The 14958-nt window shown below is 38.9% G+C and overlaps 1 protein-coding gene across 4 annotated transcripts in view; it reads left to right on the forward strand.

The window, feature by feature from the left end:
• LOC134212392 (17-beta-hydroxysteroid dehydrogenase 13-like) overlaps positions 1–14958 on the forward strand; it is a 36903-nt gene that overhangs the window by 20420 nt on the left and 1525 nt on the right. For 2 of the 4 annotated variants that reach the window (XR_009979263.1, XR_009979262.1), the window contains exons 3-5: positions 12124–12380; positions 12523–12636; positions 12699–12847. Coding sequence is in view for 2 of the 4 variants with exons in the window: in XM_062690183.1 (XP_062546167.1) it covers positions 12124–12380; positions 12523–12636; positions 12699–12774 (447 nt within the window). In the remaining 2 variants the exon portion in view is untranslated. Of the gene's footprint in view, positions 1–12123; positions 12381–12522; positions 12637–12698; positions 14186–14958 lie in introns of those variants that run through there. The other 2 variants (XM_062690183.1, XM_062690182.1) reach the window with 2 other exon arrangements.

Below are 14958 nucleotides of genomic sequence, written 5' to 3' on the forward strand. Positions count from 1 at the left end.
GAGAATAAGTTCCCAAAAAGTGAGCTAGACTTACGTGCTTTTATATGAAAAAAAGTATTTTGGCCATAACTTCTAAGCCCATAGTCTGATCGGGTCAATTTTCAATAGGAAACAATGGGACAGAATACTGCGTCGAATGCAACTTATTGCGAACACATTGGTTGAGAATAAGTGCCCAAAAAGTGAGCTAGACTTTTTAATGTGCTTTTTTATGAAAAAAAAGTATTTTGGCCCTAACTCCTAAGCCCAAAGTCCGATTAGGTCAGTTTTCAATAGGAAATAATGGGACAGGATTTTGCGTCGATTGCAACTTGTTGCGAGCAAATCGGTTGAAAATAAGTGCCCAAAAAGTGAGCTAGACTTTTTAATGTGCTTTTTTATGAAAAAAAGTATTTTGGCCATAACTTCTAAGCCCATAGTCCGATCAGGTCAGTTTTCAATAGGAAATAATGGGACAGGATTTTGCGTCGATTGCAACTTGTTGCGAGCAAATCGGTTGAGAATAAGTGCCCAAAAAGTGAACTAGACTTTTTGATGTGCTTTTTTATGAAAAAATGTATTTTGGTCATAACTTCTAAGCCCATAGTCCGCTCAGGTCAGTTTTCAATAGGAAATAATGAGACAGGATTTTGCGTCGATTGCAACTTGTTGCGAGCAAATCGGTTGAGAATAAGTGCCCAAAAAGTGAGCTAGACTTTTTAATGTGCTTTTTTATGAAAAAAGTATTTTGGCCATAACTTCTAATTCCATAATCCGATCGGGTCAATTTTCAATAGGAGACAATGGGACAGAATTCTGCGTCGAATGCAACTTGTTGCGAGCAAATCGGTTGAGAATAAGTGCCCAAAAAGTGAGCTAGACTTTTTAATGTACTTTTTTATGAAAAAAAGTATTTTGGCCATAACTTCTAAGCCCATTGTCCGATCAGGTCAGTTTTCAATAGGAAATAATGAGACAGGATTTTGCGTCGATTGCAACTTGTTGCAAGCAAATCGGTGGAAAATAAGTGCCCAAAAAGTGAGCTAGACTTTTTAATGTGCTTTTTTATGAAAAAAAGTATTTTGGCCATAACTTCTAAGCCCATAGTCCGATCAGGTCATCAGGATTCTGCGTCGAATGCAACTTGTTGCGAGCAAATCGGTCGAGGATAAGTGCCCAAAAAGTGAGCTAGACTTTTGCACACTCACACACATACACACACACATACACACATACACACACACACAGACATCACTCCAATTCGCCGAGCTGAGTCGATCGGTATATAACACTATGGGTCTCCGGGCCTCCTATAAAATTTCGTTTTGGAGCGAACATATACCCTTTTACGTATACTTAGTATACGAGAAAGGCAAAAAGTATTTTGGCCATAACTTCTAAGCCCATAGTCAATTTTCAATAGGAAATAATGGGACAGAATACTGCGTCGAATGCAACTCATTGCGAACACATTGGTTGAGAATAAGTGCCCAAAAAGTGAGCTAGACTTTTTAATGTGCTTTTTTATGAAAAAAAGTATTTTGGCCATAACTTCTAAGCCCATAGTCCGATCGGGTCAGTTTTCAATAGGAAACAATGGGACAGGATTCTGCGTCGAATGCAACTTATTGCGAGCAAATCGGTTGAGGATAAGTGCCCAAAAAGTGAGCTAGACTTTTTGCGCACACACACACATACACACACACACACACACACACACACACACACACACACAGACATCACTCCAATTCGTCGAGCTGAGTCGATCGGTATATAACACTATGGGTCTCCGGGCCTCCTATAAAAAGTTCGTTTTTGGAGCGAACATATAGCCTTTACGTATACTTTGTATACGAGAAAGGCAAAAATAACGTTCCATATGTTAACTGTCAGTATAAGGATCTTTACGAAACACCACAAAAATTCGTTCTAACAATTTTTGTTCATTACGGTTATATACTGGACCTGTCTGAACTGGGCTATTAGATTATGTAATGCACGAGGGGAAGAGCTGCGGTCAGACTTAGCACTTTATGAAGTGCGATATCGCGATTAGGACTCCCGATCGTATCGCAGTCTTCACCGCACTTATTCTATAATATCCGAGGAAGTGGCCTTGAACGCACATGGTATTATGTGTAGAGGGGACAGATAAAAACTTGTTCCAATTCAGACTGCGTCGCAACTTTTTATTGCATTGCAGCATCTGAACTTCAACGATAATTTGATCACAGACAAACATACATACATCAATCTGAAAACAAAAATCCTAAATGATCACTTTTCAACATTGATCAGGAACCGGCGGCGTTCGCATTGGTTTTATTCGTGTTCGACACTTGTCATCTGGCGGCCACGCAGGACCACCTGTTGGCGAATGCAGTTTATTCTAAATCTCTGTTTTTATCCTAAGAGGCCGTAGACATATTACGTAAGCACTTATGGGGGGGAGAGAGATCTGTCGTTTTCTTACGCACCATATAAATTAAATATCATTTATATCAAATTATCGACTGGGCATAAAAGTATCATCGTGTGGGCATAAAAGTATCATCCCTGGGCACGTTTTCGACTTATTTTTTGTCTTTTTATCTGCAATATTGAAATCTGCAGATTGAAATATGCGATACACCGTTCGACTAGAAGTGCCTTCCTTCCTTTGAATCCAACTTTGGCTGAGCTGGCGCTACTTCCGAAATCAAGTTCACGAAACGCGGGACTTCTGGTTTAACGACCAGAACAGGAGAAAACTGCAGCTGAGCAACTCGGCTAACCGGATTTTAAGTGGATTCATAACTTCAATATTGTTTTTTTTTTGTGGTGCATCCAAGTATAAATATAAATTTTATTTTTGTACACACCCCGAAACATCTACCTTGCAGTCCAAATTATTAATATGGAAGTCAACCGATTCATCTGGTAGAGTAAATACCAATCGGCTCAGACCGGTCAGAGTCAGAAGATTTGTTATCAGATTTGAAATCCATACCTTTCCGGCCCTGTTTTTATTGATTTTCTATTAATTCTGTATAATGATTTTAGTATTTGGAAAAGTTGTCTAAAAATCAAATATGAATTAGAAATTATTGAGTTCCCGACCAGTTAGTCACAACAAAATTATATCAATATGTGTTACACATAACAATATCTGAAATAATTTTATTATAAATTCTCTGTCTTAGATGAAGAAAAGAAAAAAATCATGATCGTCATAACAAAATTATAACAATATTTGATCTAATTAAAACGAATAGCAATATTTGTAACACAACTAGTTTAAATTTTGTTCTTCCCAAAACATAAATTGTAAAAATTCTAGATATTTTTATCACATCAAGTTATATTTTTTGTTCCATAGTAATTTTAAGTAATATTTTTGTTAAAACTAGATTTTTTTGTTATTTTAACTACTAATGGTACATGTTTTTTTCATGTCTTTATTAAGGAGACTTTCAGCCCGAGGCTGGCTCGTCTCCGTAATGGTAAATGTTTTATAACAACCTTTGTTATAACAAAAATTGCTGTAACTGAATAACAAGTTCTGATATAAATCTGTTATTATCTACTGGTCAGATTCCAATGTGTGTTATATGACACATTCCAGCGTAACGCGACACCATGAGGAGCCGACTTTCAGCGAGAAATTAGGTCTGCATTCGAAAATTAGCCTCGGGGACATATGATTAAACAGGTGTAAAATTATCCTTACTAAATTTCCTTTCTGATAGAATATTCATTTTGTGATTTTTCGCTTTGAATATGATAAATATAGCGCGCTGCATTTCGTAACGCGTCACCATCGCTGAATTACACTTTTTCGCATTTTGAAATGCAATTGCGTTTTCAGCTCTGGTATACGGTTTGGAGTATCGATTTATTCTAAGCATTTCTCGTACACACCAGCAGAAATGAGACTGTGAATTAAAATCGCAGGAAAAAACGGAAATTATAATGAAAATAACTGAATTGATATGAACACCGCCGCGTTACGCTGATCGACAAACAGTCTCCTGCAAATGGTGTCGCGTTACGCAAACGTGTTTATCGTTGATAGAATACGTAATTTCAGCCGATTTCGATGCGACACGTTATATTCGACACAGAATATTATCACATTATCTATCATTGAATGTAGTTCGAGTTGGTGGTTACGATCTGGGGTTTCAGTTATTAAAGTTTGAGGGACTAACCGGCACAAATATAGAACTGTACCAATTCCATTCGTATCACATATTCAGTTTTAGAAACAAATTAAATGGTAATGGGTTTTCCTATTTTTATATTAGTCACACCCAAGTATGACCCGGATCGGTTTTTAAGTACGTGTTCAGACGATCGATCCCCCTAGAAGTAAGTTTTTTTACACTGAAAAGTTATATTGCCTTTTTTCTACGTTAACCATTTTGAAAGGTGATGATGGCCCAAGAAGCTCAGCAATGTTGAAGAGGAATATTTCTGTCGTTTTTTGTTCTACGTTTCTACTGGAACGTTGTCTGTTTTCAACTTTTTATTTATTTCCGAAAAGATTGGAATACGTCTCATGTCTCAATCAATGTTTATCACAAGAACGTATACGTCGTGCCCTGAGTGCACTACTTTTAACTACATTTTCAATCTTTACGCTATCATCAACACAACTCAGAAAATAATTACTAAATTTTGAAAATAGTGTTTATGTCCTGGTGTAAAATAATTCTCGCTTAACTTTTCAAAAGGACCTAAGTCACATTTTTTTCGTGAATTAATTTGGATAGCGCAATCAACAGAACAACATGAAAGCATATGTTGGGAGTACTCAAATTAATTCATGAAAACATGTTACTTCGGTCACTTTGAAAAGTTAACGAGAATTGTGTTAGTTTTGTATATGCATTTAGGTCAAAGCGAAGTTAATGAGGATGCCAGATAAAAGATGTGATGTGCATCGTTTATGCACTGCAAAAGATAAAAAAAATGCTGGCAGCAATTAACTTCGTTTTGGGGATAATTTCCAATCAGCCCGTAGACCATTATTTCAATTTCTGAAATAGTCTTAGTTCTGTCGAGACACTCCGGTCAATGAAACCAGCTAAGCACGCATCTTATTTTCTTACAAACATAAGAGAGAAGATGCCTGATTTGGTCGAAATATCATTCAAAATTACCTTTGTATGGGTCCCATCCTACTGCTCAATCTATGGCAATGAGAAGACGGACTCGCTAGCAAAGTTAGGTGCACAGGAAGGTAAGGTTTATGATAGAAAATTCTCGAGCAACGAGTTTTTCCCATTAGTCCGTCAGAGTACTCTTCAGAGTTGGCAAAGGAATTGTACGCTATTTTCCATAGCTCCAAAAGTTTCTGGGCGAGCGTGGTTCAGAGGTGAGGACATAAGTCGAGGCTTCATTCGCGTGAAGTTGAGAATTATGCCCAATCATTGTTCACTAAACGCACATCTTGTCGATAGCAACTTATGTAGGTTCGGAGTCAGTTATGATGACATCGATCACGTAGTTTGGTTCTACTCGGAAAATAACGTCTCCAGAGATCAATTACTGAATACCCTTGTGACCCGAGGTAAACAACCCTACAAGGAAGTTCGTGGTGTTTTGGGAGTAGTTTTCTTTGTACTTCTGACATCAAAATCTTTTTGCCTTTCTCGTATACAAAGTATACGTAAAGGCTATATGTTCGCTCCAAAAACGAACTTTTTATAGGAGGCCCGGAGACCCATAGTGTTATATACCGATCGACTCAGCTCGACGAATTGGAGTGATGTCTGTGTGTGTGTATGTGTGTGTGTATGTGTGTGTGTATGTGTGTGTGTGTATGTGTGTGTGTGCGCAAAAAGTCTAGCTCACTTTTTGGGCACTTATTTTCCACCGATTTGCTTGCAACAAGTTGCAATCGACGCAAAAACCTGTCTCATTATTTCCTATTGAAAACTGACCTGATCGGACTATGGGCTTAGAAGTTATGGCCAAAATACTTTTTTTTTTTTCATAAAAAAGCACATTAAAAAGTCTAGCTCACTTTTTGGGCACTTATTCTCAACCAATGTGTTCGCAATAAGTTGCATTCGACGCAGTATTCTGTCCCATTGTTTCCTATTGAAAATTGACCCGATCAGACTATGGGCTTAGAAGTTATGGCCAAAATACTTTTTTTCATATAAAAGCACATTAAAAAGTCTAGCTCACTTTTTGGGAACTTATTCTCAACCGATTTGCTCGCAACAAGTTGCACTCGACGCAGAATACTGTCCCATTGTTTCCTATTGAAAACTGACCCGATCGGACTATGGGCTTAGAAGTTATGACCAAAATACATTTTTTCATAAAAAAGCACATCAAAAAGTCTAGCTCACTTTTTGGGCACTTATTCTCAACCGTTTTGCTCGCAACAAGTTGCAATCGACGCATAATCCTGTCCCATTATTTCCAATTGAAAACTGACCTGATCGGACTATGGGCTTAGAAGTTATGGCCAAACTGATTTTTTTCATAAAAAAGCACATCAAAAAATCTAGCTCACTTTTTGGGCACTTATTCTCAACCGTTTTGCTCGCAACAAGTTGCAATCGACGCAAAATCCTGTCCCATTATTTCCTATTGAAAACTGACCTGATCGGACTATGGGCGTAGGAGTTATGGCCAAAATACTTTTTGCCTTTTTTCATAAAAAAGCACATTAAAAAGTCTAGTTCACTTTTTGGGCACTTATTCTCAACCAATGTGTTCGCAACAAGTTGCATTCGATGCAGAATCCTGTCCTATTGTTTCCTATTGAAAACTGACCTGATCGGACTATAGGCTTAGAAGTTAGGGCCAAAATACTTTTTGCCTTTCTCATATACAAAGTATACGTAAAGGCTATATGTTCGCTCCAAAAACAAACTTTTTATAGGAGGTTCGGAAACCCATAGTGTTATATACCGATCGACTCAGCTCGACAAATTGGGGTGATGTCTGCATGTGTGTGTGTATGTGTGTGTATGTGTGTGTGTGTGCGCAAAAAGTCTAGCTCACTTTTTGGGCACTTATCCTCAACCGATTTGCTCGCAACAAGTTGCATTCCTATTGAAAACTGACCCGATCGGACTATGGGCTTAGAAGTTATGGCCAAAAGATTTTTTTTTATAAAGAAGCACATTAAAAAGTCTAGCTCACTTTTTGGGTACTTATTCTCTACCGATTTGCTCGCAACAAGTTGCATTCGATGCAGAATCCTGTCTCATTGTTTCCTTTTGAAAACTGACCCGATCGGACTATGGGTTTAGAAGTTATGGCCAAAAAAAATTGTCCATATAAAAGCACATTAAAAAGTCTAGCTCACTTTTTGGGCACTTATTCTCAACCGATTTGCTCGCAACAAGTTGCATTCGACGCAGAATCCTGTCCCATTGTTTCCTATTGAAAACTGACCTGATCGGACAATGGGCTTAGAAGTTATGGCCAAAATACTTTTTTTTCATAAAAAAGCACATTAAAAAGTCTAGCTCACTTTGTGGGCACTTATTCTCAATCGATTTGCTCGCAACAAGTTGCATTCGACGCAGAATCCTGTCCCATTGTTTCCTATTGAAAATTGACCCGATCGTACTATGGGCTTAGAAGCTATGACCAAAATTCTTTTAGCCTTTCTTGTATACAAAGTATAGGGAGACTGGGGAGACTTGATCCCTTTTCTGATTTCCGATGTATCACAGCCAAAAATAAATAAACATTTGCGATTTCCACACTGACTCTCTATGAAATATAGTATTTAACCTTACTGATGTATGACAGTCCTTAAAATATTGTTGTTATTGATACATAATCGATTTTTTAGAGTGCTGTCAAAAGTCTACTTTTAAAATATTCGGGGAAATTGATCCCTCTTCGAGAGCTTGCTTTGTTAAAATTAGAAAGGTGCCCTCAGATTGTTTAAATATTTTTCCTTTAAAATACGCGCAATTTTCGAATTGCTGTGCATATACATGAACGATTTTTGTTATTAAATTCGACAGCACATGTAATTTTTAAATGTGGGGAGACTTGATCCTCTTTCTATGACATCTACCCAATAAATAATGTTTCCTGCCAACCCTTCATCAAATCTGTCAAATCTACAAAAAATCAGCAGCCAGAGAACAGATTTATATTTTTTGAATTTTTTCGCCAAATTTTTGTATGGGTGACTAATGGGGGATCAAATGTCCCCATATTGAGGCAATAACTTCAAATCCAAATATCCTAAAACTTTGATGGAATGTTGACATTTCCTCCAGTACAAATCATTAAGCACATTTATGGCTTTGTGCTGTGAAAAAACGAAAGCATTTGGTCATTGTTATGAAAAGTTATTAAAATTTTACGAGGCAAATAAAAAAATCTTTAGGAAGGTCGAAACATACAAACCGCCCTGCAGAATAAATAAGGTTGTCAACCCAAAAAATAACTCACCACATAAAGGTCATTTGTCTAGAGAATCTATACTAAAAAATACGCTAGAACAAAACTACTTTAGTTCTCGATAAAACAGGGGGTGATCAAGTCTCCCCGGGGATCAAGTCTACCCACCTTCCCCTATTTAAAGGCTATATGTTCGCTCCAAAAACGAACTTTTTATAGGAAGCCCGTAGAGCCTTAGTGTTATATACCGATCGACTCAGCTCGACGAATTAAAGTGATGTCTGTGTGTGTATGTGTGTGCGCAAAATAATCTCACTGATTTTTCAGGCACTTATCTTATACCATTTCAATTCTTAGGCATTTATCCTCAACCGATTTGCTCGCAACAAGTTGCATTCGACGCGGAATCTTGTCCCATTGTTTCGTATCGAAAACCGGCCCAGTCGAACTATGGGCTTCGAAGTTATGGCCAGTTTTTACAAGAAAAATCTTTTTCTCTATTTAGGCACTTACTCTTGGCCGATTTACTCGCAACATTCGACGCAGAATCATGTCCCATTTTTTCCTATTAAAAATTGGCCGGATCGGACTATGGGCTCAGAAGTTATGGCTAAAATACTTTTTTTCATACCAAAAGTGCGTAGAAATTACTCACTCATAAGAAACTTGAAAGGCACCATCACCGCTAGGTGGATCAATCTGGGTTTTTTTTTTTGCAATTCCTCATCATAATACTTGGTTTACAGTATACGTCTTTGAGTGATAAAACGGCCTACTTTTCCATACCAACCAAATGGGTCTTTAATGACCATTATGCAACTAAAATCCATTATAGCCCTTATTTGGGTGCTATAATGAAAAACTAACATCAGAACAGTAGCTACATGACCATATTTTGCCGACCAAGCTTTTTCGTCATTGCAAAAAATAGCGTGTGCAACTCGTTGCAAAACTCGATTTTTTCAGCACTCGTAGTATTTATCCAACTCGGCAAGCCTCGTTGGATAAACGTACAACTCGTGCTGAAAAAATCATCTTTTTGCAACTAGTTGCACAAACTACTATTTTTTGTTTTCTTTAACGTTTTTTTTTGTTTAGTCCATGCCTTTCTGCTCCGTAGGATAATGGTGTGAGATATGAGCAAGGGTAGGAGCGAAAATCAAAGAGTGTCGCGCTCGCGAGTGAAGGTGAAAAAAACGTTCCGTTCTATCAAACTGAAATTTTCAATTTTCGCGAATTTTATCATAAAGTTACATATTTCATTTGATTTTGGTGATGTGAACACGGAAGAAATAAACTACCCAATAGTGAGTTCAATTCACCCAACCTCGAACATCCGTACGGGAAGCCAAAATTGAGTAAACTGGGTCGAAGTAGTTAATTTAATAATTTATTTGGGTAAATGGAGGTTTATTTCACTCAATTTCGACCTCAGGTAATAAAACTCAAAATTGGCTTCCCGTATTGAACTGGCGTCGTTGGATTGTTTCGCTCTTTTGTTTTTGACAACAGAAGAAAGAGTGGATGAAAGAGAAGAGAAAAAATAACTCAAAAGTAAGTTTAAAAAAAACTCAACGCTGGGTACTTTTTTTCTTCCGTGAAGAGCAAAGCATCGCGAGTTCATATGAATTTGGGGCCCCACACACGATCCGACATGTTGTACAACTTTGGCTCCGCCTCCAGGAAATTTCGTTAGGGGCCCCACACACGCTCCGACGTGTTGTACAACTTCGACTCCGCCCCCAGGAAATTTGGTTCGGTCGGAGGCAAGTCGGATCGTCTGTGGGCAAGTTATACGACTGTTGGACAGTACAACTTGCCCACAGACACTCCGACTTCACTCCGACCGATCCTAATTTCCTGGGGGCGGAGTCAAAGTTGTACAACTCGTCGGAGCGTGTGTGGGGCCCTCTAGGGGCGGAGTCAAAGTTGTACAACATGTCGGAGCGTGTATGGGGCCCCTTAGGTCGGAGTAAAGTTAGACCGTCTGTGGGCAAGTTGTACTGTCCAACAGTCGTACAACTTGCTCACAGACGGTCCAACTTAACTCCAACCGAACCAAATTTCCTGGGGGCGGAGTCAAAGTTGTACAACATGTCGGAGCGTGTATGGGGCCCATTTGACATCACTAGATGAGTATTTTCGATTTTCAAGATCCTTCAATGGAAGAAGAGGACCATGCTGGTTAATAATGAAACTTTGAACAATAAAGCTGATGTGTTAAAAATAAGACATGTTATTCATACGTATGAATATATGTCAAATCGAATTAATTAATCATGGTGGTTGCAGAAAAAGTGTTATCGTGATGTTATTTTTGCCCATCATCATTGGAACGCTTCTGTTCTTCGTTATCCTGAGAAGAAAAGCTGAACGATGAAGAAGACCAAAGAAATCGAAATATTCTACGCAGCTCAACGGATTATGCGGTGAGCTCATATCATGCTATTTATTTGAAAGAATTTTGCAAAAAAAAATCAATACGATTTCACTATTTCTAACATCCATCAATTTCTTTTGGTATCAATCGTTCTTCTCAATACATTTATGAAATGAAAACGTTTGAAAACAGATGGCAAGGTTTGAGGAGGAAATCGTGTCAACGATTTCGTGAAAAAGTTGCACATTTAATTGACTTTCTACTAATTGATACAAATTTACTAAATCAGATTGTTAAAATTTGTATCGCGTCCAGTCGTGTTATTTATTCAGACTAAGGCCGAAGTGGCCTGTGCGGTATATAAGAGTCTTCTCCATTCGGCTCGGTCCATGGCTACACGTCGCCAACCTCGCAGTCTACGGAGGGTCCAAAAGTCATCTTCCAGCTGATCGATCCACTTCCGCTGCGCACCTCGCTTTCTTGGGCCCGTCGGATCGTTGTCGAGATCCATTTTACCGGGTTACTGTCCGACATTCTGTCTACGTGCCAGGCCTACCGCAGTCGTCCGATTTTCGCGGTGTGAACGATGGATGGTTCTTCCAGCAGCTCATGCAACTCGTGGTCCATTCACCTCCTCCACGTACCGTCCGCAATCTGCACCCCATCATAGATGTTACGCAGCACTTTCCTTTCGAAAACACCAAGTGCTCCAAAACTCCACGAGCATCGTCCAGGTCTCGTGTCCGTAGAGGAGTACCGGTCTAATGAGCGTTTTGTAGATTGTCAGTTTGGTACGGCGGAGAACTCTATTCGATCGTCTTGCGGAGTCCAAATTACGTACAATTTCCAGCCACTATGCGTCTCCGAATTTCTCTGCTAGTATCATTTTTGGCAGTCACCAGTGAGCCCAAGTCCACAAATTCTTCTACCACCTCGATTTCGTCACCACCGATGCAGACTTGCGGTGGATGGCTCACATTGCCTTCTCTTGAACCTCTTTCTATCATGTACTTCGTCTTCGACGTGTCGACGTGTTGATGACTAGTCCGATCCGCTTAGCTTCCCTCTTCAGTCTGATGTAAGCTTCCTCCATCTTCTCAAAGTTACGTGCCATAATATCTATGGAGAGGCAACAATGAATACTAGTCTATCAAATATGGTCCGTTGCAGCATGCACGAAAAACTGATTTACAGATTTACTGATCGCCCCATAATTGACATTTACGCGCTTGAAAACGCGAGATGAGGACTAAAACGAGCATTGTGGCAGCCATTTTTGGATTTGGTCGTAATATAAGTTTCACAAGGAATAGCTGCATTATTGAGACATTCAAACAATAAATATATTCTTAAGAGCAGTAATAAATAACCAAACCATTTAATTTATTTTTCAGACAACCAAAATCCTCCTGGAAAAAATGAAAGAAAGGAAACGTGGCCACATTGTGGCCATTTCTTCGCTGTCCGGTGTGCACGCTTTTCCCTGGGCTGTTGTCTACTCTGCAACTAAATTTGCCGTCAACGGCTTCATGCAAGCGATAACTGAGCAGCTGCGTTTGGAAGGCTACGCTGACCAAATTCATACGACTTGCGTATGCCCGTACTACATTGCGACCCGAAAGGATATCGTCGACTTTCTGCAAAAACCTCGGTGAGTTCTTCAGCCATTGACTATTTAAGGACTATTTTAACAAAAAATGGAAAGCGTTGAACATTTTTTCTAAATTTTCATCAAATTCAATCTCAAAGGAATACATTTATGGATTTTTGTTGATAAAATTGTACTGTTTTAGATTCAAACTGCTTTCAACACAGTACACAGCACGTAATGCAGTCGAAGCGATTTTACGAAATGAATCATTCGTATCTGTACCACCAATGTTCGACCTGGGTATAAAGATAATGTAGTAAGTATTGCCAAATCAACCCGAGGATTTTATTTTTTTGATTCTAAAAATTTTCGTTTCAGTTTGTTTCCACTAAGAATACAACAATTAGTCCGAGATTATGTCATGAAAGAATGTGAACTGCATTCATTACTATGAAAATGCGGTTGCCGGCTGTGCATCGAATAAACTAGAATAAAATAATCATGGCCTCATGGAAATCTACCTAGAGGTAGTTGCATTGTATTTTAATTGGAAGTTGCCTCCGTCTTCTGAATAAGTTGCAATTTGAATGTCAAAGCTCTGTCGACCGCCGCTGTCAGATGCACTCGAATGCACTTTCGTCATTCGTTTGACATAGTGCGTAAATTTGAATAAATTACGGGTCTGTCTCATTTGGAGAATTAAATCGAAATTGACCTTAAAAGTGACATTTTAATAATAATTATTGAAATGTCACTTTTAAGTTTAAATTCAGTTTAATTCTCCAAATGAGACAGATCCTAATAACGTTTGCTTATTGGAACGGTGACATGTTTCAATTAGCAACTTTATGTTGTGTACTTACTTTAATAATAATAATTTCTTAAGAATCATGCGATAGAATATTAACAATGTTATGACGAATAAATACATCATGAAATGAAACCATTGTTGATTACTTAGTACTTTTATCGGTTCCAGTGAAGACATCAATCTTTGTGATTCATACTACCATTTTTGTCTTCATTTCTGGGAACACGAACACGTTTCCTAAAACACGAGTAAAGCTCAACTGGTGTACATTTGCATGCTCTTTCTTGATGATCGCTGTTCACTAAATATAAGAGCTATTTATTACCATAAACTTACACACTATGCCCAGGGAGTCAAGAATGCTTCTCATTCGAAAACATCCTGGACCGGACCAAGAATCGAACTCACCATCTCCAGATAGGCAAGGACTGGACCCAGAGAGACTAACTGGAGACTGGAAATCCAGAAAAAAGGCATTTGACCGAAAACCACAACACAAGTTCAAAAGTTGTTTGGCCGGCTATGCCATTTGGCCACATATACCACTAGACCGAAATCATCTCGGCGAAAATGTCATTTGGTCGAAATGGGCATATGTCCGACAACGTTGTTCGGAAAAAAATCATTTGGCCGCGCGGGTAGATATTTTTGACTATATGATTCAACAAATGACATTTTCGGCCATATGACCCGTTCGGCCAAATGGTCCTTCCTGCTTAAGGACTTTTCGGTCAAACGACATTTTCGGACAAACGATCTGTTAGGGCGAAGACATTTTTGGCGGCTTCTGGCCTGATGTCAAACCAATTTCGACCCGTTTCGACCGAATAGAATTTGGATAGATAACGTTCGACTTAACGTGCTATTCGGTCAAGTTGCACTCAAGCAAATGGTTATCCGCGGAATTACTTTAGGCAAAACGATGGGGGTGTCAGGCCATTTGGCCAAAGGTCATTAGGCCGAATTAGCAAAAAGAAGCAAAAAGTGAAACATGAGTAGTTCTTTCTTCACCTTACCCCTTCTTCCTTCTTCTATCTGTTTTCTTCTTTCTTCCTTCTTCCTTCATCCTTCTTCCTCCTTCCTTCTCCCTTTTTCCTCCTTCCCTCACCCTTCTTCCTTCTTCCTTCTTCCTTCTTCCTTCTTCCTTCTTCTTTCTTCCTTCTTCCTTCATTATTCTTTTTTCATTCTTCCTTCTTCATTCTTCCTTCTTTTCTTCTTCCATATTTTCTTCTTTCTTCTTCCATATTTCTTTTTCCTTCTTTCTTCTTCATCTTCCTTCTTCCTTCTTCCATCTTCCATCTTCCTTCTTCCTTCTTCATTTTTCCTTCCTCCTCTTACTTCTTCCTTCTTCCTTCTTCCTTCTTCCTTCGTCCTTCTTCCTTCTTCCTTCTTCATTCTTCCTTCTTCTTTCTTCCTTCTTCCTTCTTCTTTCTTCCTTCTTCCTTCTTCCGTCTTCCTTCTCACCTCTTCCTTCCTCGTTTTTCCTTTTTTCTTATTCCGTTCTACTTCTTCCTCACGTCACACTATTCACTTCTCACTCCCCAGTGCTTATTCAGCCTAATGGCCATTCAGCCTAATGGCCATTCGGCCTAATGGCCTTTAGGCCTAATGACCCAGCATCAACGATGGGTAGGCCGTTCAGACATCATCATTTGGCCGAAGGCTTCAAGGTCGAAAGTTGATTGAATAGATCATTTGACCGAAAATACTAGTCGCTAGGACCTGTTCAAAATGTTATTTGCCTGAAATGGACAAACGGCCGAAAAGTCGTTCAACCGAAATAATCCTTTAGTCGGAAAAGTCGTTTGCTCTAATAGGGCATTTCAC

This window comes from Armigeres subalbatus, chromosome 2, assembly GCF_024139115.2.
Source record: "Armigeres subalbatus isolate Guangzhou_Male chromosome 2, GZ_Asu_2, whole genome shotgun sequence".
Classification (NCBI taxonomy): Eukaryota; Metazoa; Arthropoda; class Insecta; order Diptera; family Culicidae; genus Armigeres; species Armigeres subalbatus.